The sequence below is a fragment of the Astyanax mexicanus genome, chromosome 9 (assembly GCF_023375975.1).
Source record: "Astyanax mexicanus isolate ESR-SI-001 chromosome 9, AstMex3_surface, whole genome shotgun sequence".
Classification (NCBI taxonomy): Eukaryota; Metazoa; Chordata; class Actinopteri; order Characiformes; family Acestrorhamphidae; genus Astyanax; species Astyanax mexicanus.
In genome coordinates, this window is record NC_064416.1 from 16420191 (window position 1) to 16446097 (window position 25907).

The 25907-nt window shown below is 38.0% G+C and overlaps 1 protein-coding gene across 3 annotated transcripts in view; it reads right to left on the bottom strand.

Moving 5' to 3' along the window:
• Nucleotides 1-25907, bottom strand: part of LOC103044147 (voltage-dependent calcium channel subunit alpha-2/delta-1) — a 172238-nt gene that overhangs the window by 50351 nt on the left and 95980 nt on the right. For 2 of the 3 annotated variants that reach the window (XM_049483427.1, XM_049483428.1), the window contains exons 11-19: nt 17067-17225; nt 16731-16835; nt 15729-15807; nt 14480-14529; nt 14264-14347; nt 11785-11859; nt 9646-9726; nt 8843-8917; nt 4375-4434 (exon numbers count right to left, since the gene is read on the bottom strand). In XM_049483427.1, coding sequence (XP_049339384.1) covers nt 4375-4434; nt 8843-8917; nt 9646-9726; nt 11785-11859; nt 14264-14347; nt 14480-14529; nt 15729-15807; nt 16731-16835; nt 17067-17225 — 768 coding nt within the window. The remainder of the gene's footprint in view (nt 1-4374; nt 4435-8842; nt 8918-9645; nt 9727-11784; nt 11860-14263; nt 14348-14479; nt 14530-15728; nt 15808-16730; nt 16836-17066; nt 17226-25907) is intronic. The other variant, XM_049483429.1, reaches the window with a different exon arrangement.

Genomic DNA, 25907 nt, shown 5'->3' on the forward strand with positions numbered 1-25907 from the left:
TCACAACTCTGATTAAACCAACATGTTGACAATCTTTAAGGAACCAAAACTGAAAACTGATTGAGGCACCTTTTTTCTTTCTTTTTTAGAGTTTAGATGAAACAATACAAGGGCATTAAAAAAGGGATTGTTCAGATCTCTCCAAACTGCACTAGATAGAGCTTACACTGAATGAGAACATATAAAAGAGAGAGAGAAGAGAGGCTGAATGAATAAAATAAGACCTTGAAAGCAGAAGAAGAAAAAAGAGAGAGAGAAAAGTGAGGTGCATGTATTAAGAATGAGGAGAACAAAGAGAAAAATTGAGCGAAAGAGTGACATGTGAAAGTGAAAAGAGGAATCAAAGAGAGAGGCATGAATGGAGGGATGGCGGGAAGCAGTGCTGAATATGAAAGAGGGGTGCGTAATGAGAGCCAGGCAGAGAAACGGGAGGATTTCAAAGTGTCGAGGTTGCGCTGCACTCTGCTACTGCCTCCCCGGGCGGGAGGCGAGGAGAAAGGGGTGGGAGGGGAGAGGTGGGCGAATACTTTCCGCACATGATTGGCAGGTGTCCGGTACATGCGTCAATCTTCCGCAGTTTCCCTTTTACTACACGCATGCCATATAGAGCGTGAGATTGGCATATGAAAGACATCTTCCCCCATTATCTGATTTGCTGTGGAAATATGTAAACACCGTTTCTTTTTCCGAGAGCAGCGGAGGAGCAGGAACGCATCTGCTGGCCTCTGTTCATGTGGAATGAGGGGTTGAGATCTGAGTATCTGAGACATGTGCAGAACATTCGTGCTTGACATCTGCACAGGGTAGGCTGGAGATCGGTGACAGGTACAGTCGAGGAGGATTCTAAGGGCTGTCATATTAGAGCATTCATTACATTTGAGTGGTTATAACGTAGGCAGCAATTTTTTATAGGCTCTTAGAGACTACATTTAGGTAGTGTACCTCTTGGTGAGAGATCACTGATGGTTAGACATGTCTTTACGATACATTCAGACATTCTTAGTTCTTAGGTAACACTAAATTTAAACTTAAACACTAATTTAAGTAGCAAATAGTCAACGAATAGTAAAATCTTTTGAGCAATGTTTATGTTATTTATTGTTTGTTCTTTGCATTCTAATATCGACAGTAACCAGATATTGTCAGCAACAGCTGGAATTCATGCATTTCTAAAGAATTCATTTTGCAATCTGTTTAACTATCCTACCTAATTGTTTGTGCTCGACGGTTGACTTATTGTGACTTATATTTAAGATTTAAGAGATTAACCTACGCTATGGAATGTAAACATTTAATAACATTTAATAAACTTCTTGTGCAGTTTTAAAGTTCTTAACGCCTAATTTTAAACGTCAGGGCTCTCCAGATTCTACCAATGAAGTGTGGAGCTACTTTGAGACTGAAAAATGGTGTAAAAAGTGATTTATCTGCAGGCACAAGGCATGCCTCATATCGTCCATTGTAAAAAAATGTTTGGCCAAAGTGCACAAAATATTGGATCTCAGAAAGCTGTGGGACAGCGGTGGTGGGCTATAACAAAGGTAAGAACTTTGCTCGGCCACACACAGCTTGGTTTTTCCAGGGATATTTTTTTTCCACCCAATATTGTGTTACCCTACTCTAGCCCACCTCTGCCACTAGTAAAAAGAGTGCAGAAAGGTTACTGTTTATATACTCCACCAAATCAAAAGATGGTTTTTATGGGCGGTCCTAATTTTTCACATGACTAAAGGTCATTATAGTGAAATACATACATTTGAGATGAATCTAATTAGAAAGAAAATGTTGATCTAGCTTCGCTGAGGCTTAAAACATAATCGGCTTTTAAAATCCAGATCCGACAGGTTTCTGGCCAGTGTCATCCATGCTGAATAAACCCAAGCTAATTGGCGCATGACTGCTGCAAACAGGAAGTATTTGTTTGAAGAAGAATTATCTCTTCGCTTCCTCTGTGTCCCACCCAAATCCCTGCACTATAAGAGGACGTCATTACTGCATATAACACATCCCCCTAATGTCATAGAGGTGATATTATGACTACAGAACCAACAAAGTCTAAATCTAGATCATACGCACGCTATCTTCGGTTTAAAAAAGGTTTTGCAAAATAAAGAAAAGAAAAAAAAAGACAGAAGACAAAAGACAGGGGAACAAATTTGCCTCTGCCTCAGTCCCTTTGTCTCTGTAAATGCATGTCTCTATTCACGTCAGTCATCCTTTCAGAGCGAAGACAGCCTACAATCTTGCCCACAGATGAACAGCGAGATTAGGTGGAACCTGTGGAGCGGGCCAGGATTTTACAGCATCATCAGAACTGGCAGGCACCAGTGCTGAATGGCTGAGATGTGAAATGGATGTAATTACTGCTCAGCGTGGTGATGAAGTGTCTGGAAAACAGCGCAGCGATAACATCATTAGCCGCCCAATCTGCTGAGCGCTGCGGCAGAGACAGCAGGAAATACCAAAACGCCTGATTTCCGTTTTTAAAAATGTATTCCGGGCCGACACGCCTCAATTGAGCGTTAAATAAGCAATTGTTCTAGTGAAGTCAAATGTGAAAATAAAGTCTAAAAATGTATTCTTTGTTAGACGAGAAAATATATTTTACTTAAAATACTGAGAGCATAAGAACATGATTCAAGATCTGAAATTTACAGTAGTTTCTTTGTAACAAGAAATTATTTCTGACAATAAAATGTAGACAGAGATATATAAAAGGATTCCACTATAGTTATAAAATAAGCATGTAATAACTATAGTGGAACTATTTTGTAATAGAGGTTTAATCTTTTTGTGCATCTTTTTGGCACTGTATTGAGAAAGTAGATTACATTTTATTTTTTTTATCAAGTATGAATTTAATATGGATACTGTTCCTCACCCACTCACTACACTTTTATTAATTCCAGTTTCATTTTGATATCCATTATTAAAGGTTCCAGTGTTCATTGCATTTGCTGTAAATGGCAGTAAGGTAATATATAGTAAATGGGTACTGCCAATGATTGAGGAGAAACTAGATGACAGTGCTTAAGATAAAATCATAACCATAACTAAATAAATAAACTGAATTTGAAAATAGTAAATAATATGTATGTACAATGTTTTGTTTATTTATAGGCATTAGTAAGCTGTTATAAAGGCTGGTGAGGTAAGGGTAAATTCGCCATTCCTGCTGGGCTGTAAAACAAACTGAGTGAATTTTTTAGATTTTTTAGATTCAGCATTTTTTAGATAGTTGCACAGTGTTTTTTTTTTTGTTTGTTTTTTTTTTTCATTCCAGTGATACTGAACCTGTGTTTATTAAACACACTTGAACTTGGATGTGAAGCTTTACTGCTCGGTGTTGCAGCCTGAGGTTTTTCTGGGTTTGAGGGAAGAGGGAGGAACATTTAATTGAAAATACCAATATTTGAATATACTGCTAACTATTTTGAAATACCACCTACCCTCTACTGTTGCAAAATAACAAAACGCGACCACAACTCAATTTTTGACTGAAGACTAAACTCATATAGTTGAAACATCAATATGTCTGAAATATCTACTGTGTTAGTCTATTCATAATGCACGTCACTGTAGAATAGTCTACCTCAGATTGTTCACAGTCTGGAGAAATTGATGCCACTTGGTTGATGCAACATGGATAACATAAGGTTTCTAAACTCTGTTACTTTAATTTAGTTTAGCAAGATTGGCTCAGCCTGGTCAGACAGCACTTTAAAGTCTAAAGTAGAATGTAAAGCATGCCGAGGATTAGATAGTAAGTAGTTAAACACATCAACTGACTTACAGATATTTTTATTGTTCTTACATTATTAGAATAGTGAGTTCAAACTGTTGAAGGATAGTTCTGGACTTTTACATTTTTCTGCACTTTTGTCAGATTGAAACATCTTCCTGACCTAAATAAGATCAGAAAACAAAGCATGAGGAGGACACAAGGTACTAAAACTACACTATACTAGTAGCTACACAGTCTTGATGCTACAGCAGACATTAACCTTGTATAGTACTGCATTTAAAAGCCCAGAAAACATGTCCATGTGGTGACTTTATCGGTATCTCAACTGGAAACCAGAACATTTTGTCTATGGACTTCATGTTACAATGTTACATGTTACAATAAAGTCCAGTATGGGTTAAACAATGGTACCATTTGGGTTGTACACTGTACTGCATTGGACCTCAATAACTGAGATACTACTGTAGATAACCTAGGTAACAACACAGTAAAAACAAATGTACAAACCAACTTAGAGGCCATGCCCACTTACCTAGCCCACATTCCACCCATGTGACCCCCACACAAGCATGTTGACTGGACTAAACTATTATTACTCTACCTCCCCCTACTGTCTACTGTAGCCTTACCTCATGATACGTTATTGCGTATTTGTTTTTTAACCTGATGTGTCGATTACGCATCCTCTTCTAAAAAAAAGACATTAAAAAAAACAACACAAAGCTAATTCATTCAAGGGATGGAAAACACAAGCTGCACAGCATGTAAACAGTAAGCTAGCACTGGGAATATCCCACTCTGAGGGGAGAACGGCGAACAGGCCGCCTGCTTTGAACTGATGCCTGCGAGTAGCGCCGGGAGTTGGCACTGAGAGGCCATTGTGGTGCGAGAGTGTGTGAGCCATTTCCACATTATCAAAATCAAATCAGCCATTGGCCGACGCTTTCAAAAATGTCCCTGTACAAACAACGGTGCTCCAAAGCTTTCCTCCATGACTTCCTCCAAAACTTCTGCAGACAAATTCCCTCCTGTGCTCCTTATCCCAAACCTGCATGCAACACTTTGAACTGCTTCCAGCAGATCTGGCACCCCACGGTTAAGGGGCTCGTGCTTGGAAATCCATGCTGCTCAGGGTTAAGTACAGCGTCCGCGGTTCAGAGATTCGATCCATGCCTATGTGTCTTAGTCAATCAGCCGTACAGCCTTAAGGGATGACGTCTGAACATCTCCACATGATATCGGGCCTGACCGGAGGTGACTTCTGAGAGTCAAATAAAACAAACCTGAAGAGTATGGCCTACTTTCCACATGGATATCCATCAGTGTGGAAGCAAGCTGAAGCTGCTGTCCTTAAGTTTGGTCAAAACAAACAAGTGCTGGTCGCCCTTCATTGATGTTCACGATGTGAAGAAACCGGCGTGACTTTGGAACGTCTGTCTTTTCAGGTTACTTTCAAAGGCTCGACCGTGCAAAACATTGGAAATGAGAGCCAGAGCAACACTTCTAGGCCTTTTCTGCTTCTTTTAATCCAAAAGGCCAAAGGGTAGAGCTCTGGAAAAGATGGAAATCTGTCATAACACTCAAGCGTATTAACTGTAGAATACGCGAGTTGGTTCCGCTTATTTGCTTTGACTTGTGTTGTGGGTAGAAGTTAATGTCCTCCATATATTTGACCTGGAGCTTTGCTATTTTAATGCACTTTTAACAGCACACATCACACTCGCCTGACCCGGCATTTCAGCACTAACGCTGATATATTTCGGCACTTCTCCCCACACCGGCAAACATGTGTTCTCTTTAGATAGACTCAAGGAACCAGGACCGCTTGAAACATTTACACAGAGGGTTATGTGTGCATAACTCAGCCGCCCTGGCTCGTGATTACGGTATGATTTTAAATCACACAAAGTGTAAACTACTCTCACCAGCCGTCGTCCGCACGTCTCCAGCTTTCCCGTCTGAAGCTGGAGGGTTTGTCATAGCCGGGCAGCAGTTATCAGTGATGAGGTGATAGATAGTGCTTTTACCGCGTCCACCTCGAGAATAAAACACTGCCCTGCTTATCCTGGACATCACTCACCGCACACACACGAAGGGTTTCTTCCCTGTATTCATCGCATATGCTTCGTGTCAACGATGCATACCACCCTGCGTGTGTAGCGGAATACCAGAATCAAAGCGTTTCCACAGATAGGCTGATACGTACATGGCTGGGATCAATTGAGAAACATATATGCGAGTTCACTGCCAGTTTACCACACCGTTACTTCAGGCAAACTGCAAAGGTTATGCTGCAAAACGCATCCAGCACATGGACCATGTGCAGCTCTGGAGCTCTGGACCCTGATTACGCTTATTCGTTGGCTGCAAATGCATGTTGATACATTCTAAATTCATGACCTTCCACCTGGGCTCCGAAAGCCGCAGCATTAAGGCTGTGTTGAATCACTAACAGGTTCTTCATATCTGCTGCTTTTCTGGGTGCTGAAAACAGATTAGAGCTTTTTGTCGGCATTGAAAGTGCCTGTCTGGAACTAGTCAATGTCCTTAAAAAGCTAAATGTGCAACCGTGAAAAGGTGCAACTGAACGGATTTTGCTTGATGAGCCAGAACATTAAAACCACCAGCTTAATCGTAGGTTGGGGTGCTACCAAAATAGTTTGAATAGTATAGGTTGAATAGACATCTGGCAGATGTTACAGAAGATACACCACATTTTTCCATTCACTGTGTTACTTAAGGACCATCTCATTAATGGCTGTTGTCAGGTGTGTCCTGTCTCGTTCCAGCATGATAACTTGCAACAATTAGTAACAAATTCTAAATGAACAACTGCTTCCTTCTTCCCCTCCTTTCCACCTTTATCCCACCATTTCCCTTTGACCTCCTTTAGGCTCCGTTTAAGTTTTTTTTTTTTTTTTTACCTTGAACTTCTATTCTTCTACTCTTTTACTTTGGACAAAAGCATCTGCCAAATGTAATGTAATATATATATATATATATATATATATATATATATATAATAACTGTGTGTCTTTTATGTATGCTATTGGCCTTATCCCACATTACTATCATGATACTACATATCAGCTTTGTCCAACATCACTGCAGCAGTGTTAGCACATCAGGTCCCAAGCTTCTCCGGCATGCTTATGCTACCACAGCAGCATGCCAGCAACCAGGTTTGTCCCACATCACCACCACAGCATTAGCATGCTTGTGGCCAGGTTTGTCCTAACATTGCTACTGCAGCATTAGCATGGTCCAGCTAGCCAATAGGAAGTTCCCTGTGAGTTCCATGACATACCGTGTCCTTGAGGGACAGTTAGCAGAATTCTGTGCTGCAGTGACAAGGTGACCATTGTTTCACAGGCGAACAGTGCAAACATAGTCAGCCTTCCCGGTGACAACAAAAAAAAAAAAAAAACTGGTCCAGTCCTGATGTTTTCTTCTCCATTGTTTGTGTTTTTAATGATAAACAAGGGCCAGTCTGATCTGTAGATATGCACTTTCCTACCTCTAGCAGCAGAGGGTCTTGCAAGGTATTTAATAACCATCGTTTTAAAACATTATGTGACCTGACTATGTGAAAAGTAGCGATTCCAGCCACTCCAGCTATTCCAGCTATTCATGGTTTGTCCCTCCACGAACCATTGCTGCCTGGGAGTATCCCACAAGCTTTATAGTTTCAGAGATGATCCGATCCAGACGTTTGAACATAACAATGATGCCTACCCATTTCTCCCACTGTTAACCACGAACAAGTACAGCAGTTTTAGTCAGAAACCTAAATGAATCATCAATCTGCTGAATAAGCAGTCTTTTCCAGTTGTGTTTTCACTAAACAAAAACACAGTGCAATTCTGTATGGTACTCTCTGCTGTTCCAATATGATCCAGAGATGGTCCAGAGCTTTTAATGAGCTTGACTCCAAAGGCTAAAAATTATTTCATCTTTAGAGACAAAACAGAACCTTACAGAAGCCTTCCACAATGATGCATTACCAAGTTTGCCTGGAAAGGGTAATGTAGCATCTATTCCTTTTCTCATTTGGCATTTGCAGATTATTGATCATACTTAAACCACTGGTTGGTCCATTTCTAGAATCAGGCTATTTAAAACCCATTTAAAAGTTTTTTAATACATTCTCGTAATATAAGACTGAGGAAAAGACTGTGAAATATGTTTGGCGTAGGCCTGTCACAATAACTGCAAAATCGATTTATCGTACAATAAATGAACTTAACTTCTAAATGAACATTATCATGATATCATCTATTGTGTTTATTTGTATGTTTGTTCACATATATAACAGTGAACAGTATTTTAGCCAGCCATGCTTCAATAACTGTGACTCCATACACACAGTGTGGACTAAAGTAGGTGAAGATATATAAATATAATTTTCAAAATAATTAGAATTAATGATTAAATCAAATTGTGTTGTCTTTAAAAAAGTGTATAATAGTTTTTTTCTTATGTTATCATGTTATCATTATGTCAGTAGCATTAAATAGTCTTAAAATTAGTAAAATATTGTGTATCATTTCTAGGAAAATATATATTTTTTATAAATATATAAATAAATATATTTTTTTATCGTGACAGGCCTAGTTTGGCGTCATGTTGTAAGTCACTGTAAAAAGCTAAGTTCTACTTTTTATGTGCATCCTGTGACATAATATACAATTTAATACCTTTATAAATATGTTTATAGACTTAACACTCACCAAAACAAGAGTATAAAATATATTTGAGAATTAGTCAGAAAAATGGGACAATTGTTGAAACAATTTGAAACATAAGGTGCAACCATCTAAGATTAGGTCTCTTAAATAATAGTAAAAAAAAATACAAATAAAATCCTATTTATGAAGGATATTTACACAAACAACATGTAACACATGGGGGATAAGAATCTGACATGCAATGGAAAACAGGCAAAGGAAGAAAGAAAATGAGAGAAAAAATAGAAAAAGAAAGAAAGAACAAAACAATGCAATACAAACTTCAAAAGAAACTTGATGGGGGAAAAATAAGCACACATTTCAAACCACAGATTTAGGCATGAACAGTGAAGTACAGACAGACTCGTACCTTTGGCTGGAGGTTTGGGTGGAGCAGCACATAGCCATTGGGGTCAATCGCAAAATAATAACCATTAGGGCCGATCTGAGAGAGGCGGAGGAGAGGAACAGGCAGGAAGAGAAATAGTGAGTGGCACTTTCATTCAGTGGACACACCAGCATCACCCCAATCCCCATTAGAGCCTAATGGGCCTGGTCCTGAGAGAGTCGGCGAGAGACATTATTTAATCCCACCGAGCAGCGATACTGTCCAACATCTCCACTCAACACCGGCCTGATCTGTCAATCATCCCCCAGCTATGTGTGTTAATCAACAGTGTCTGTTCATCTGGAAACACTCCTCAGAGCTTAATGGAAAATCACAACCATTTACAAATCAAATCTAAGTACAAGCAGATGCTTGCGTAATGTACGGGGTGAGCATAAAAAGCTTATAGCCTCTCCAGAGTGCGTCTGCACAGAGCAAGCCTGAGAAACAAGGCCACAGAAAACCAGAGAATAGAACAATAGACTATTCTTACACAGTTACTCTTATAACAAAGGAGAAGAATGACTGTCACTCTACTCCAGATCTCAGCTCAGGATTACACCCCACTCACGTCTGCTTTAATGAACTTTAATGAAGTCTGATGAAGTCTGATGAAGCATTGCGTCACAAATGAACTAATTTCATTCATTCATTTCATTAAAAAAGTACAAAAGAGAAATTAATTGGTGGCTCTGAACTTGGTGTGCTTATGTGATGAGTTGAGATAAGTGTGTATGTGTGTTAAGAGTGAGTGTGTGTGTTTATGTGCTCTTTATTATACTCACAGTAAAGCGTGGAGTTAGTCTTTTAATGTCGTCCAGAGACACATCCACACCCATCACTCCCAGAATCAGCTGGTTCTGGTGCTAGATGAAAGAGGACGGTAGACTTATTTTTTTTGTTTTTTGGGGGATTTCTTTAGAAAACATGAGAAACATTTATAACAAATGAAGTTTAAAATCATATTAACATCACTTATCACTTTTAAGATAAGAATGTTACAGATGCCAAACGATACTAATATAGGGTCCTATGATTTTCAGGATGTTGAGAAAACAGATCATTAGACTCATTTGATTGGCTTTTTGAACAACATATAGATGCACATTCTACAGTTCTACAGTTCCGTGAACATTTTAAGTTATATTTTAGTAAAAAGACAAAACAATGAAAAAGATATCTGAAAAAAGAGAAAGAAAACCTATGAAATAGTTTTTAGACTTTATTTATTTATTTGTTTATAGGGCTCTACATCTACATAATTGCATCAATGCTTATCACAATAAAAACAATTATTATCTTGTCTATGATGTCCCAAAATCCTTGGATCTTCATTTTAGCTGGTTTTCACTTTTTGACAATTTAACATTTTTTGGAATTTATATGATGCATAAACTAATATAAATACTTCACAATTACTTAACACATATTTTCTGTTAACTGAAAGTTATTTGTAAGTTTTATATAAACATGCTTTCATATAGGACGTATAACATATAAATGAATATAAATGCCTAAATACATGTACATTTCTATTACATACCCACAGACAGCATTAAAATGACACCAACGGCTCATCTCTTTAGTGTTAGACCACTTCAACTACTTCACATAAAGACTTAACTGCTGAATTTAAAATACGAGCTGACTCATATTACCCACATTTACTTATTACAACTTATAAAGTCTTAAAGGGTTTTTTTTGTATTTAAATATACATTTAAACATTTTGTCTAATATTAACTAGATCCAATTTTGCCGATACAGCTCTGACACATCTAGGCATAATTTTTTTTTAGCTATTTCTGCTACACTAGCTTTTCTGTTGGACCAGAAAATATGAGACCAATGGCTTTTGCTTCCCATCGTATTAGTGAGCCTTGGATGCCAATTAACCTGGTTCATGGTTCACCAGTTGTTCCTTGGAGTGCTTTGGTAGGTGCTGACCACTGCATACCGGGTACAGCCCACAAGACCTGCCTGATGTTTCTAGCCATCACAAATTCACTTTTGTCAAAATGTCTTAGATACTTACTATTTTTGAACTGCTGCTGATGTAGCATTGCTGAGTAGCATCATAGCGCACTCAGAGAAAAGTGTAGCGACTCGGTTCTGATACATCAGCTCACAGATGCCTTGTGCTGATTGACATCACACTTTGGAGTGATGTGGTGAGAGAGCACTATCTACTCACCCAGAGAGAGCAAAGCCAATTGTGCTCTCTCAGGGCTCTGGCAGCTGATGGCAAGCTGCATAACCGGGATTCGAACCAGCGATCTCCTGATTATAGTGCCATTGCCTTAGTCCACTGGACCACTCAGAACCCAATGGCCAGCTTTATTTTGACTGAAACAAGCATGATCTGAATTATCTGACATTTCTGTCCAGGATCCTTACAGAACATCATACCAATTGTAACTGCTTTGCTAACAAAAAGCCTAATACGGCCCCTGTAGTGATAACAGTAATTCAAAAGCCAATGCTGTGATAACAATTAACACACAACATCAGTTGCAACACTAATGCCCTTAATGTCTGTCATGTCAGAACAACAAGTTCTTCATACACACACACACATTAAACATAAACACAGACTGAGCTGTTCATTAGACCCAAATACCCCTCAACTTACTATCATACTAATATTTACTTCCTACAACTGTGAAGATCATCATGATCCTCAATCCCATTTCCCAAAAGGTTACTGTCCCCAGGGTTACTACGTCCGTCAGATAAAGCGTTCTGCGTCACTGCTAACTTTTTCCAACTTAAAGTGACCAAAATATCACACATTTCCAGGGACAAGGCTATTAATAGACATTTGGGTCTGATTTCTGTCTTCTGCTGTTCTATTCTCAGGTCAGTGATTCAGATAGCTGCTGCACGTCTCAAGAGTTTCTGCAGATAAGAGAGTTTATAGAGACCTGTTTGCGGGAACCGTCCTCGGAACTGGTCTTGTTGAAGACAGGCAGGGTGCCTGTGATGACCAGACCCAGCTCCTAAGGTCACACAGAGGTCAGAAGTTACTAAACTTCAACAATAATATTGTACAACACTGCCATATACTATAAGAGGTGACAACACAACAGAAACATCTATGAAATACATATAGTACAGGCCAAAAGTTTGGACACAGCTTCTCATTCAATGCGTTTTCTTTATTTTTATGACTATTTACATTGTAGATTCTCACTGAAGGCATCAACAGTATGAATGAACACATGTGGAGTTTTATGTACTTAACAAAAAATGACCTGGCCTCCATAGTCACCGGACCTGAACCCAATTCAGTTGGTTTGGGGTGAGCTGGACCGCAGAGTGAAGGAGCCAACAAGTGCTAAACACCTCTGGGAACTCCTTTAAGACTGTTGGAAAACCATTTCAGGTGACCACCTCTTGAAGCTCATTGAGAGAATGCCAAGAGTGTGCAAAGCAGTAATCAGAGCAAAGGGTGGCTATTTTGTATATATATAATTATTTCAGTACATAACTCCACATGTGTTCATTCATAGTTTTGGTGCCTTCAGTGAGAATCTACCATGTAAATAGTCATGATAAAATAAAGAAAATGCATTGAAAAAGAGAAGGTGGGTCCAAACTTTTGGCCTGTACTGTACATCCTTTGGTCTTTGTCTTTGATACACCTACAGTAGCATGTGGGTGCACTTAGAGGTACAGTATATACAGTACCATCTGTTGCTGCACAGTGCATCAGTCGCCCCAAACATCAATGGAAAGTGACCACCATAGGCCCACTACTGATGAGCTGAGTTATTCTATGAAATGGGTGCCGTTTACATTTGCAGCGTTTGATGAGATGCATAAACAATAAGAAAAATGTGGCGAAGCAAGAATGTTTCCAATGCTTTGAAGCTATCTAATCAAAATTCTTCCTGTTAACATGATACAGAATAAGATAAAAAAACTATTTCTCAAAGAGTAACATTCGTTTTCTAATCATGCTTTATAACTACATGACCATTTTCACATGTCCATATTGATCAAAATGACATTTGCATTTAAAATACGCTCATTATCTGAAAATGTAGAGTCAAAAATCAGAATCAACTGATAAGAATGAAAGTTGGTGGGTAGTTGAGCCAGACAGTCATGGGTTATTCAGAAATCTTCAGTGACTACTCCAACATTTGTCTTGGTGGACAGGACAATTCTAGTCCCCATGCTGCTGCCATCATAAGAGCTTGCCTTGATGACGCATCCTATCATGGATCTATCCCTGACTTCTGTATATGTAACTCAATAATTATGACCTAAATATGAAGATTTGTTCAAGTCTTGTCAAGTCTAGATTGTAGTAATGTATTGTTCCTGGTAACTTTCCATCTTCCTTCTAAGTAGAATTGCAATCTGACAATGACTTTGCAGGTGCATCACTCGGCAGTATGGACATAAACGCTTAGGCTGTAACAGTAGATTAACCCTTATTTATAAACAGAAGGGTAGTTTAATTCTTACAGAGAGCTAGAATTTGGCACAACACCCGGCAAATAAAATTAAAATACATAGTATGCATGCAAAAGCCTTGAACAAATACTTGAATTTGTTTAACTTGTGTTATTAAAATAAAATAGTTTATTGTATCAAAACATCATAATGAATGGGCAATCATAAAACACTCACGATTGACTTGGAATACTATTTTTGGAGATACAAGGCTTACAGGTGCATTTCAAAAAAAATGAATATCTTTGAAAAGTTACTTTATTTAGTAATTCAGTACAAAATGTAAAACACATATATAGATGTATTACACACAGTGATCTATTTTATGTGTTTATTTATTTTAATTCTTGATGATTATGGCTTAAAGACAGTAAAAACCCAAAAATTAGTGTATCAGGAAAATTAGAATATTACACAAGACCAGTTGATACTTTTGGCAGTGTGCCAAGTCCTGCTGGAAAATGAAATCTGCAGCTCCAAAAAAATGTTGTCAGCAGAGCGAAGCATGAAGTGCTGTAAGATTGTCTGGAAAAACACTGCGCTGACTTTAGACTTGATAAAACACAGTGGATCAACACCAGCAGATGATATGTCTCTCCAAACCATCACTGATTGGTGGAAACTTCACACTAGACCTCGAGCAGCTTGGAGTGTGTGTCTCTCCACTCTTCCTCCAGACTCTGCTCCCTTGATTTACAAATGAAATATACTGATGGTCAGTGAGGGTTTGGATGGTCAATGGTAGATCACTCTGTGTGTAATATACATGATACATGAGTTTTTACATTTTGAACTGAATTACTGAAATAAAGTAACTTCTTAGTGATATTCTATTTTTTTTTTAAGATGCACCTGTACATGTGACTGTGACGATACTCAGGTAGACATTTCAAATTACATTTTTTTTTTTTTTTTTTTTTTTTGTAGATCACTTATTACCAAAGCATCCAGGTAGACATTGGTCCACTGCACTTGTTTAGCATCAGCCAGGACCATGGGTCTGCCCAGGACATCCAGATACTCCTGCATAGCACAACACACAATGCAAACATTACTTTAGTTGGTTTAAGACAAACATTTACAGTATGTGTAAGCTCTTTACAAAAAAAAAAAAATGTTCATATACAGTATATTGTGTATGCATTTGTACAAGACCTGCGTGTTAATGCGGATGGCTCCAATAGAAGGGATTTCATAGAAGTAACCTGAAAAACAGAAGAAAAGAACAAGATTTTAGACATACATTTCAGCATTTATACCAGCAGACATGCATGTTTCTGCCACTAGAGGTCTTCAGTGTTCAGTTCTTCAGTTTCCCGTAGTAATGTAGTTACTCTAAGAAATAATGAGAGAAAAGTAAAATAATGGAATACCTGCTTACCTATTGTTTCTTCCAAATTCTAGAATAATTAAAAGAGATTATCCTGCTTTTGTTGGAGTACCTGTTTCTAATGTCTAGATTTGTTGCTTCCTTTGTGAAAAAGCTGTATATTTTAATATAATAAAAGTGCACCCTTTGCCTCATTTTTGCATTTTTTCCTACAGTGTACTTTAAAAAAGTATACTTTATATTTGTCTGTGCTAATTTTGTACTGGTGTATTTCGTACTAAAAAAAGACTTAGTATTATTGTATAAAATTGCTTTTAATGATAAAACTATTATTTTACTACATGTGTCATAGGAGCCTTTATTTCCGCAATAAAACTGTACCTCAGTAAAATTTGTTAGCAAATCATTAATTTTGTGTCGCTCATAAAAATTAAAATTGTGCAGATATGACTTTAATGTGGTAAAACTATACTTTAAAAGTTTACTTTAATTAATAATAATAAATAACTTTAACAGCTTATGCTTGCAATGAGATATATTGCTTTTGTCTGAATGTGATGGTAAATCTATACTTTAATCATTTTATATGTTTTTAATGTTCAGTCGGACAGCTTACATAAATATACTTAAATTGTATTAAATAGTGGCGAAAATAGCATATGACTATTATAGTCAGTATAAATTTTGTGCAAATGTATATCATTTTAATAACAAACAAGCAGTAATTAAGTACAAATGAGTAGATCCATAATAACTTGAGGACAGACCCAATTCTGCATAATGTAGATATACTTTTATTTATTTATTTATTTATTTATTTTTACAACGGTGCTACTTTTCTTTTCTACTGTCTAAAATACAGATTAAGTGATTAAGTGATTAATTTACACAGTAAAAAAATATTTAAACTATATCTGGAATAATTAAAGTACACTATTATTATATTAAGTATACAACTTTTTCATAAGGATCAACATTTTTCAATAAAGATCTGCTAACTTAACACTCCAAATACACCACACACATGCACTCGAGACACACACAAACTGTAACAAAGTAAAACACAATTTGTACCTTTATTGGCGCAGGCCATCCACTGTATGGGCCCTGTGTCATAGTTATGCTGGCCAACAGAGAATGTGAATATGCGAACCTGGAATCAAACACTGGATTGAAATAAACCTTGACATTGCAGAAGCTTATAGAAACAATGGCACAGTGAATGTGTGCCACAAAAAGGTCCAACAAAGTGTGTGTGACCGAACTACAGCAGCAATAAGTACCGTAGATGGTTTTATTACTGCTGTCTACTATGAACAGTGTCTGATATACAGTCTTATAGCGGCCAGAAGTAAGGCACTTTGAGGGAAACGGGGATAAAGACAGGTTAAAAAGCAATCGTATACAGAGTATTCATGATTATGTGAAACCTAAAGCTGCATAGATGGCATATGTGAACTTCTAAGGGAGAGAGGTATACAAGTAAAGAAAATATACATGTCTGGAAAAAATTAAGAGATCACTTCAGTTTCTGAATCAGTTTCTGAATTAGTTTAAAGGTATATGTTTGAGTAAAATGAACATTGTGGTTTTATTCTATAAACTACAGACAACATTTCTCCCAAATTCCTAATATAAATATTGTCATTTAGCGCATTTACTTGCAGAGAATGAGAAATGGATAAAATACCAAAAACAATTCAGAGCTTTCAGACCCTCAAATAACGCAAAGAAAACAAGTTCATATTCATAAAGTTTTAAGAGTTCAGAAATCAATATTTGGTGGAATAAACCTGGTTTTTAATCACAGTTGTCATGCATCTTGGCATGTTCTTCTCCACCAGTCTTACACACTGCTTTTGGATAACTTTATGCCACTCCTGGTGCAAAAACTCAACCAGTTCAGCTTAGTTTGATGGCTTGTGGTCATTCATCTTCCTTGATTATATTCCAAAAGTGTTTTTTTTTTTTTTTTTTTTATTCGGTAAGTGGTCTCTTATTTTTTTTCCAGAGCTGTATATAATATAAATATAAAATACAAAAGAAGCACACATCATTACACGCCTCTTTTCTCACCTTTTTTTTAGGGTTGTATCTGGAGAAGATCTCCTGAGCTCGCTCCTCTCCTCCATCTGTAAACAGCATGATGATTTTGTTGCAGTTTGCTCTGGTCACATTTGGCTGAAACACATACAGTAGAAACAGACTGCAGTTACAACAAGCCACCAACAGAGGTCAGTGCAGTACAGTAAAAGAGCCCAGCAGATTCAGCAGTGTGTTCAGAGAACATGAATGCAAAACAAACGTGTCTAGGAAAACAATTTCATTTATTAATTCATTAGAGTGCGTACACACACACACACACACACACACTAATGCAAATGAAAGAATCAAGATCAAATAGCTGCTTACATCTGAGAGCTGTTTGAAGGCAAATTCGAAGCCCTTTGTGTAGTTTGTGATGCCCTTCGCTGTGATGTTCTGCACGCCGTCTTTCAGAATCTTCTTGTTGCGTACGTTGGCCTGGACCAGATGGTCGAAGCACGCAGTGTTGTTCACTCTGGTGTTGAACTGTAGGAAGAGATGGATAGATATATAAATGGACGTACAGACGGCTGAGCAAACAGCGCTTTAACAAAACCATTAACACAATGCTCATATTCACACATCGTCCTCTAAAGCTTAAGCTCATGTTCGCTCCAGAGCTTTTAGGACGAGCAGTCAGAGTGCGTTTCAGCCCATTCCATCAGACTGAGTGAAGTCTGTAATGAGCGGTGTTTGGTTTGACACTCTGGATTAACTTAACTTCCCTCACCCTGTCTCTGAAATGGATTTCTGTGATCTGTCACTTGATGTGGTTGACCCTCATGATCCTATTACTGATACACACACACACACACTCTTGTAGAGAGAGAGAGAGAGAGAGAGAGAGATAGAGAGAGAGGGAAAGAGAGAAAGAGAGGGAGAGTGGGAGAGAGGGAGATGAGTATGAAAAAGATAGGCTAAAATACACTCATTCACATATTGTTGGAATCTAAATTCCAAAAAAATTAACTTTGCCAAAGCTGGTGTTCTAGCTGCCCCGTAAATGTTCGATTGGCCAAGGAAGTTCTGCAATTTGGTGTAAACATTGATGGGAAACACTTGCAGTGTGTGGACGAGCATTATCCTGCTGAATAAATGTGTCACTGCACAGCAAAGGACAGCAAAGGATTGAGGCACTCCTCACAAGGCATCCATCCTCAAAGAACCAGACCATCGTTGGATCCCAAACAGATCTTGGCCATGAAAATGACCATTAAGTGAGTTGTAGAGGCATGTCTAGCAGTTGATGAACTCTCACCAAGAGGTACACTTCCCAGAAGGAAGCCTCTGTGAGAATTCTTATAGGACAGTGAGGGAAAAGCTTTTACGTCCTCTTGGGGAAAGAGCCAGGACCCTACGGTAGACCCTGCGAAAGGCATGTCGCAATGCTCATTGTGATAGTACACCCTACTAACAGCCATTAAAGATATTTAAGATATCAATGTGCCAAAGTCAGAGCTTACCTGGCTCTTAAAGGGAATGTCAAGTAAAGTACATTGCTGATTGGTTTATTTCCCAGTATGCCCAAAACACACCCATTCTTTTGATTTAAGAGAATTAGTACACACCTTTTGAGCATTTCGAGCTGCGCAATGTAGTTTTTTGAGCTCAAGAGACCAAAGACAACGCCCTAAATCCAGCTGCGCGATGTACAATTGATGTCTCGCCTATAGATAGATTGCTAAAATAGAGCCTCCAGTGTCTAATAAGAAAAAAGAAAGAAAGAAAGAAAGAAAGAGAGAAAGAAAGAAAGAAGTGATGGAGAGAGAGAGTAAGCTGTAGTGTAAGCAGTAATGAGAGTGAGAGGTTGAGGGGTGAAAGGTCAGTTAGGTTCGGGTGCACTGTGTTAGAGTTAATGAGTGAATGTGTTCTAAAACACACTCTCAGTTCTTTCAGTTCACTTTCAGTTCCACACACACACACACACACACACACACAAATTACTGCTCTCATTACGTTTTCATTAACATTTCATTACACTGTGTTTCTTCAGGTGTTTCTGGTGGGTAATTGATTGGGGGGTCCTGGTGGATAAGCAGGTGAGCAGCAGTGATGAGTCATGGGAAAATGAGCGTCTGCAGTACCGTCCCGCTGTTTACGTCCCGACCAGCATCATCACTGTACAGACCTCCAATGACTCATTACTCCCAGAAGACAGACTGCTATAAATAGAGCTCTTGATGATGATGAATTTACATGGACAGACACACACACACACACACACACACTCGTATCCCTAGACAACAACTGCTCTGGCCAGTGTCAGTGTTGCTTTGTTTACATTACCCCATGTGCTTCTGTGTTCATGACTGGCCTATGTCATTGTCCTAGCCCCTCCCACATTATTAGTCCTTCTTTATGGTGTGTTGATGTCTCTCGTATGAGGTACTACTGCATGCTCATGCAAGCTATTTGCAGGGAGACTCTTCTTTTGTTTTAAATATTAAAATATGTATGATGGATGGGGCCTCAGCTTCACAGATTCTTTGCAAAGTATTGCCAACCGTTACTTACTAACTTTGTTTACTGAGGGAATGGCTGCCTAAAAATGCCTTGCTATCTTATTATAGCCTCCTTATCTTATTCTCCTCCTTTTTTCCTTTATGGGGCACTATGCACTATTTTTGTTTTTAGATTTATTCTTTTAGAACAAAAAGCAACTGCTTAGTAGAGAGAATTACCTTTTTTTTCCCTCTTTTGGACAAAGTATAAAAATCTTTCTTAAACAGTCGTCAGTCGTGAAGTTGGTGCTGCTGTTGTGTAGGGCTGCAACTAATGATTATTTTAGTAGTCGACTAATCTGCCGATTATTTTTCCGATTAGTCAACGATTATCGACTAATGCCCTCCTTCTCTGCTTGAAGTGGGTCCGACTTCTGTTTCTAGCTTTCATTACTGGTTCAAAATGATAGAAACAGCTGAACAAAGGATTTAATGTCCTTCAAAAGTCCAGAACATTGTCCTTTGAATGTGGAAGGTGCTGATATTTTGTAAAGAAAGGTGAAATCTGTTGTGATCCTCAGTACTTTGTGTAGTGCTATTAATTGACGATTAGTCGACAACAAACATTTGGAGTCGACAATTTTTTATAATCGACATTGTCCATTATATCGACTAATCGTTGCAGCCCTAACATGGTGCTGTGGTAATAAGAGAAAGTGACCAAGCAAATTGTCCTTTTGTTAAACTACAGAGGAATCGGTTTTATCCACTTTATATTGTGTTCCACTCTCCCCTGGAAGTTAATAATGAAAATAAAATACAACCAAATGACACAAAAAGTAAATCCTTTCAGTAGCTCCCCTGATACAATCCAATCTAGCTCAAACAGTACTTTAAAGACTTCTACACTTCTACTCCTGAGTCCCCTGAGTCCTGAAGAAAGCAATAATGTCTGCAGCCATCAGACAGTTGAGCTTAAACACAAATCCAAACATCCAAAGCCCCCCCGAGCTCCTATTCACCGCTTTCATTTCCATTGTACTTTCAGCAGAGTTTGGGTTTCAGTGTCTATTGTTTCAGGAGCACCTGGCCCTTAAAACTCACACAGCAGCTCCGATCCAGCCAAACAGCTGAATGGTAATTCAAACGCTCTGCCGCATTGTGCCGACGAGCTCCAATAAACCTGATTCAATATTTGCCTTCATGTCTGACAATTACCTAAATCAAAAAAGGGAGACTTGCGGAGGCCCCTCTATATCAGCCAGGCTGCTCACATCGTTCTTTAATTGAAAAGGTATGATATGAAGCGTATTTCCTCACTTCCCCCGTGCTCCTCATTCACTCTAAATGTCATATTTACATGAACATGAACAGCAGTCATAAACCCCTGACAACCGTGCCTATTCCCCCGGCACAGGAGCATCACGAGCGGGGCTGCTGCTACCTGAGTGTCATCCCAGACTAAAAGTAACATTTGAAAATGTCAGCTCATAAAATCTAGGCATTGAAGAGTGCTGGAGCAGGATCAGGGCAAGTAATACACACACACACACACAAACACACAGACTCAGTCTCGCTACAGGTGAACAGGTGAACACTAGGGTCTGACTGAAACATGGTTAGAGAGATGAAATCAAGCAATATTTACAAAAACCTTGTGTCACCAACAAGCAACTTTCTAAGAAATGGAAAAAAAAAAACTTATTTGCTTTCAGTGAAAGCCAATGTAAACAGATTAGATTAGAAGTAATTTTATAGCATTTCTGTGGGTTTCTTCATCATTAAATTTTTGGAAACAATGTAAAGAACAACTGATCCGATTACAACCATGGAAAAAGTGAGAAAACATGAAAAACAACACAAATTAGATACAAGCATTTTGTTTGTCTTATTTTGACTAATTAACTGGAAAATGGTAGAAAAATAAGTTTTTAAAAAAGAGGTTAAAAATCTAAGTGAATTAAGAAAAAAATAAGAACACATTTTCTTCTTAAAATACCTCAAAACAACAGCTTCTGAATCATGATGGTGCTCCAATAAGTAAAAAAAAAAAAGAAAAAGTAAATTAAAAAAAATAAGTTTTTGGATGGTCTAGTCAAAGTCTGTTTGAGAAGTAAATGATCTTAAACAAGACGTTTATGCAGGAAAACCGTCCAAGGAGGCTGAATTAAAACAATTCTGCAAAGAAGAGTGGAGCAAAATTCATCAACCAAGTTATTAGGTTTATGGGCAAACACTTTTACACAGGGCTAGATTGGTTTGGATAGTTTTTTTCTTTACTAAATAAAATTAACATTTAAAAAGTGCTTTTTATATTTACTCAGGTTATGTTTGTCTGACATTAAAGTTTTTTTAATAAGCAGAAAAATCAGTATGAGTCATTTTTATTATTAATAATTAGTATTAAATAGTATTATTATTAGTAATTTTTGTATTTTTTATCACTGTTATAATCTGACAAAAAGCTTGTAGTTAGTTTCTCATTTTTGAATCCATAGTGCACGAAAAAATTTGATTTTTGGTTTGTTATGGCTACTGCACTTGTGCAGATCTCCTCATTAAGATAGGCTTCCCCAGTTACTTGCTGAACCTCCCATGATCTGCAGTCAATCATGGAGGACAACCTGCCTCCTGTTACACCTCCAGCATCAGGAGTGCAGAACCAAATCCTGTCTGTATAGGAGAAACAAGACACATGCTAAGATTTTATTGGCTAATATAATTATTCTCCGCATGTGTTGCGCAGTAATGTAATCAAGTGTCAGAGGGTGTTTAGATATATGATGAATAGGGGGTCAATAACGAGCACTGTGAGGTATGGAGAAATTCAAGAAAAAATATATTTCATTATCTGTTGAAACAGAATTACGAACACAGCAGAACTACATTTTCACTCACTCTGGGGTGCTCTAGCCAGTGCTGGCCAATCAAAAAGTGTCATTTATCAGCAAAAAGGATTTAGTTAAATGAATCACTAGTTTTAACTAGTTTAACTGTATGTAATATATGTGTAAATAACCCAGGGAGTGTTCTGTCTCGTGTAGGTAATCCATAATGGGTGGTTCTTATTGATCCGGTGATGTATTAGACGGATTGACAACGGTCGGTGGTTTCAGGGCCCATGAGGCTCACTGAGTGACAGCAGTGTCATCAGGCTGGTCCTGCACTGAGTGCTGATGCTGATGAAACCTACTGCAACAGCACCTAATGCCCCAGTTCTCCACCATACATCACAGCTCCAAACCTATAGCAGCACCTTACCGCAGAGATAGTCCTGCGCATCAATATTAAGTATTCTTAAAACTGATGACCTGCTGTTTTTGAGCTGGATTCATTCTACCTGGGGAGGTGATTACCGGAGAGTTCCATACTTTATCTATGAGACAGATCAGCGAGGTGAATTTCATTTGTTTAATTTAGTGCTTCACCATTTCTCGAGGCCATCTGTAGTCATTTGTGGAAAATTACACAGATACTTTATCACGTACAAACTTGTTAAATTAGTCTCTTAAATGTCTTGCAAATTACAATACAACTGCACAGGGATTAAGCCTAGTAATCATATATAATGTAAGTCCGGATAAATTGAATTTACTTTTAAAAACATGAGCAAACCAGTCGCCTTAAAAAAAAAAAAAGTTAGGTAATAGGTAATGAAAACTTAAGTTAGCATAACTTAAAACATCAAGTTATTACAACTGAAGGGGAAGATGATTTAACTTTTTTTTAATACTGTAAGACTGGATAAGTTGACTTTACTTAACTTTAAGGTAACCAGTTTGCTTACATTTTTTTAAGTAATAGGGAATGAAAACTTGTGTTAGTATAAATTAAATAATCAAGTTATTACAACTAAAAGGGAAGTTTATTTAACTTTTTTTAAATTTTTGTTATACCAATTCATTTGCCCAAAAATTCTACTTTATAGTATCTTGTGTTCCAAATAAATAAATAAATATGTTGATTTCTTCTTACTCTTCTTTTAAAATCCATTTTGCTTAAATATTTATCTCAAATATTTACACTGTAAGCCTGGAAAAGTTGAATTTAGAGGAAAGACAGTTAATCATAATATATGATCTACAAGTTTACCAAAGGTGGCCCAGAGGGGGGGATGACTACACACTAATGGTGGGTGTCAGAAACTGGAGGACATACTCAAAATGCAAATAATTTGTCTCAACAGACTAAACTGAGTTATTATAAGTTAACTCAATTCAAAGGTCTTCTTTGAATCTATACATGCCCACAAATTTTCAGCTATTTTTTAATATTTGAGTAATATTTGGAAATATCCAATTTTCCATTCAACTAATTGTGTTTACAGTGTACTATGTTTTCCTTTTAATGGAAAATCTCTAATCAAAGTGCCAAAATCCCTGTCTGGGAAACTGCTCCACTCAGTTTTAATAGGACTATAATTAATCCACAGAAGTCTACAAATATTATTTCCATCTTTATTAATACATAATGCATCAAGAAGAAAATATAGGAATTTAATTCTGAATGCTAACAGTAGATCCTGCACCCTTATATGTTGCCAAATGCCAAATCTGACATCCCAACTTATACCACAAATGCTTGATTGGTTATAAATCTGGCAACCAAGAGGTGGAAACCCTGGGAAACTCTTGCAGTGTGCTGACAATTTAGTAGCCCTGCCTTTAGAGGCAACACATAAGCCTGCATATACTATATCACTGAGCTGTTAGTGTCCCTCGTATCCCTCATACGTCCCTCTCCTCAGTCTAACGATGCACCTCCTCTCAGAGTTTGTCAAATGTCAGGGAAAAATGTCTTTGAGTGCATTATAGAGGCATGTCGAGTAGTCAACAACAATTTCTCACCAAGAAGAACACTACCCAAAATAGCCTCTGAGAGGCTTTTAATAGGGCAGTTGGTATTTTAAGCTAAACTAACTACATTAAAGTTTAAACACACAGCATTGAAAAAATTAAGAGACCACTTCATTTTCTGAATCAGTTCCTCTGATTTTGTCATTTATAGGTATAAGTTTGAGTAAAATGAACATTGTTGTTTTATTCTTAATATTGGCATTTAGAGCATTTATTTGCAGAAAATGAGAAATGGCTGAAATAACAAAAAAATATGCAGAGCTTTCAGACCTCAAATAATGCAAAGAAAAGAAGTTCATATTCATGAAGTTTTAAGAGTTAAAAAAATAAATATTTGGTGGACTAACCCTGGTTTTTAATTACATTTTTTATGCATCTTGGCATGTTCTCCTCCACCAGTCTTTCACACTGCTTTTGAATAACACTATGCCACTTCTGATGCAAATATTCAAGCAGTTCAGCTTGGTTTGATGGCTTGTGATCATCCATCTTCCTCCTGATTATATTCCAGAGGTTTTCAATTTGGTAAAATCAAATAAACTCAGAATTTTTAAATGGTCTCTTATTTTTTTTCCAGAGCTGTATTAATCTAAAAAGATACTACTGGTCATTCTGTTTCTGTTCATCTCAAATCTGTACTTCGAACCCGCACACACACAGACACACTTATAAACACACCACCAAGTCCAGACAGCAGTGGACTGGTTAAACTTGTATTGAAGTTTTTACTAAGCCCATAACTAACACTAATTAGTTTCCAACTGCTGAGAGGGAGAAGTAAATCTGCCTCATCAATATTAAGCAAGCAAGAACCTGTGATCAATTTTACATCTGACTGTAGGTCTTTTATGCATCTACACAGACATGCACACATACAGGTTTCATCAAGCATATCCAGCTGACAGATCTCAGATGGCTTATCCTTTGTCAGAGCACTGTGCTCCAAAGTGAATGGAAATGCTGCTAAATTCCAGGAAAGGAGAAAAGAAAAGGGTGAAAAATTCCCTAATCTTATCAAAGACGTGTACGAAACAGGTGCGACATCTGAAACGCAAACTTCCCAACACCAGCCTCTCTCTGCTAAGGTGGTAAAATTTCCAATAAGCTCGCCGGATCTGTCAAGCAATATCAGTGGGGCGGCTTTGGGAATGAGAGTGTGACGGATGGACGAGCGCGCCCGGCTGTGAGTGGAGGAGAGAGGGGAAGCAGACTCAGATTAATCCTGCAGGACTCGGGGCTCCGGCTGCCGCAGGGCCACCGGGGCTCGCAGGCTCTCTCTGAGTGAAATGATAGATGGGCATTTCCTCCGGCCGCTCTCCGCCTGATCTCTCAGCACTCGCTCCGGCCCCGCGCCTCCAATTCAGCGCACACACCGGCTCAAGCTGCCTTTTCATTAAGAGCCTGTTTTCAAGTGGCAAGCTGGAGCCCGATCCATATTTCATTATTTTACCTCCATCCTTCTCCTGGTCTTTCTCTCTGACTCTCCCTCTCTCACACACACATGCAAGGACACACACACACAGGCATGCAACTTAAATATAGCCATCTCAGCACTGATAGAGTGCATATAGCCAGACTCTATGTGCTCAGATCTGAATGAATCCCCTTTTTCATAAAAAAATATTAAATAAATAAATAAATCCACAAATCCATTTCCTCCTGTTCCATCTGCAACGACGTTACCTTTCCATTGCCCGGAATATAGATACCATGGGGGTTTATTGAGTTTCAATTCTGCAGGATATGATTCAATGCATGATACATTCCCATATATCGCACATATTCCATTTGATCACATTATTTTGGTATAGTTCTGAATATTTTTAAATAAATAAATAAATATATACAGAATACACAACTGGGCCTATATT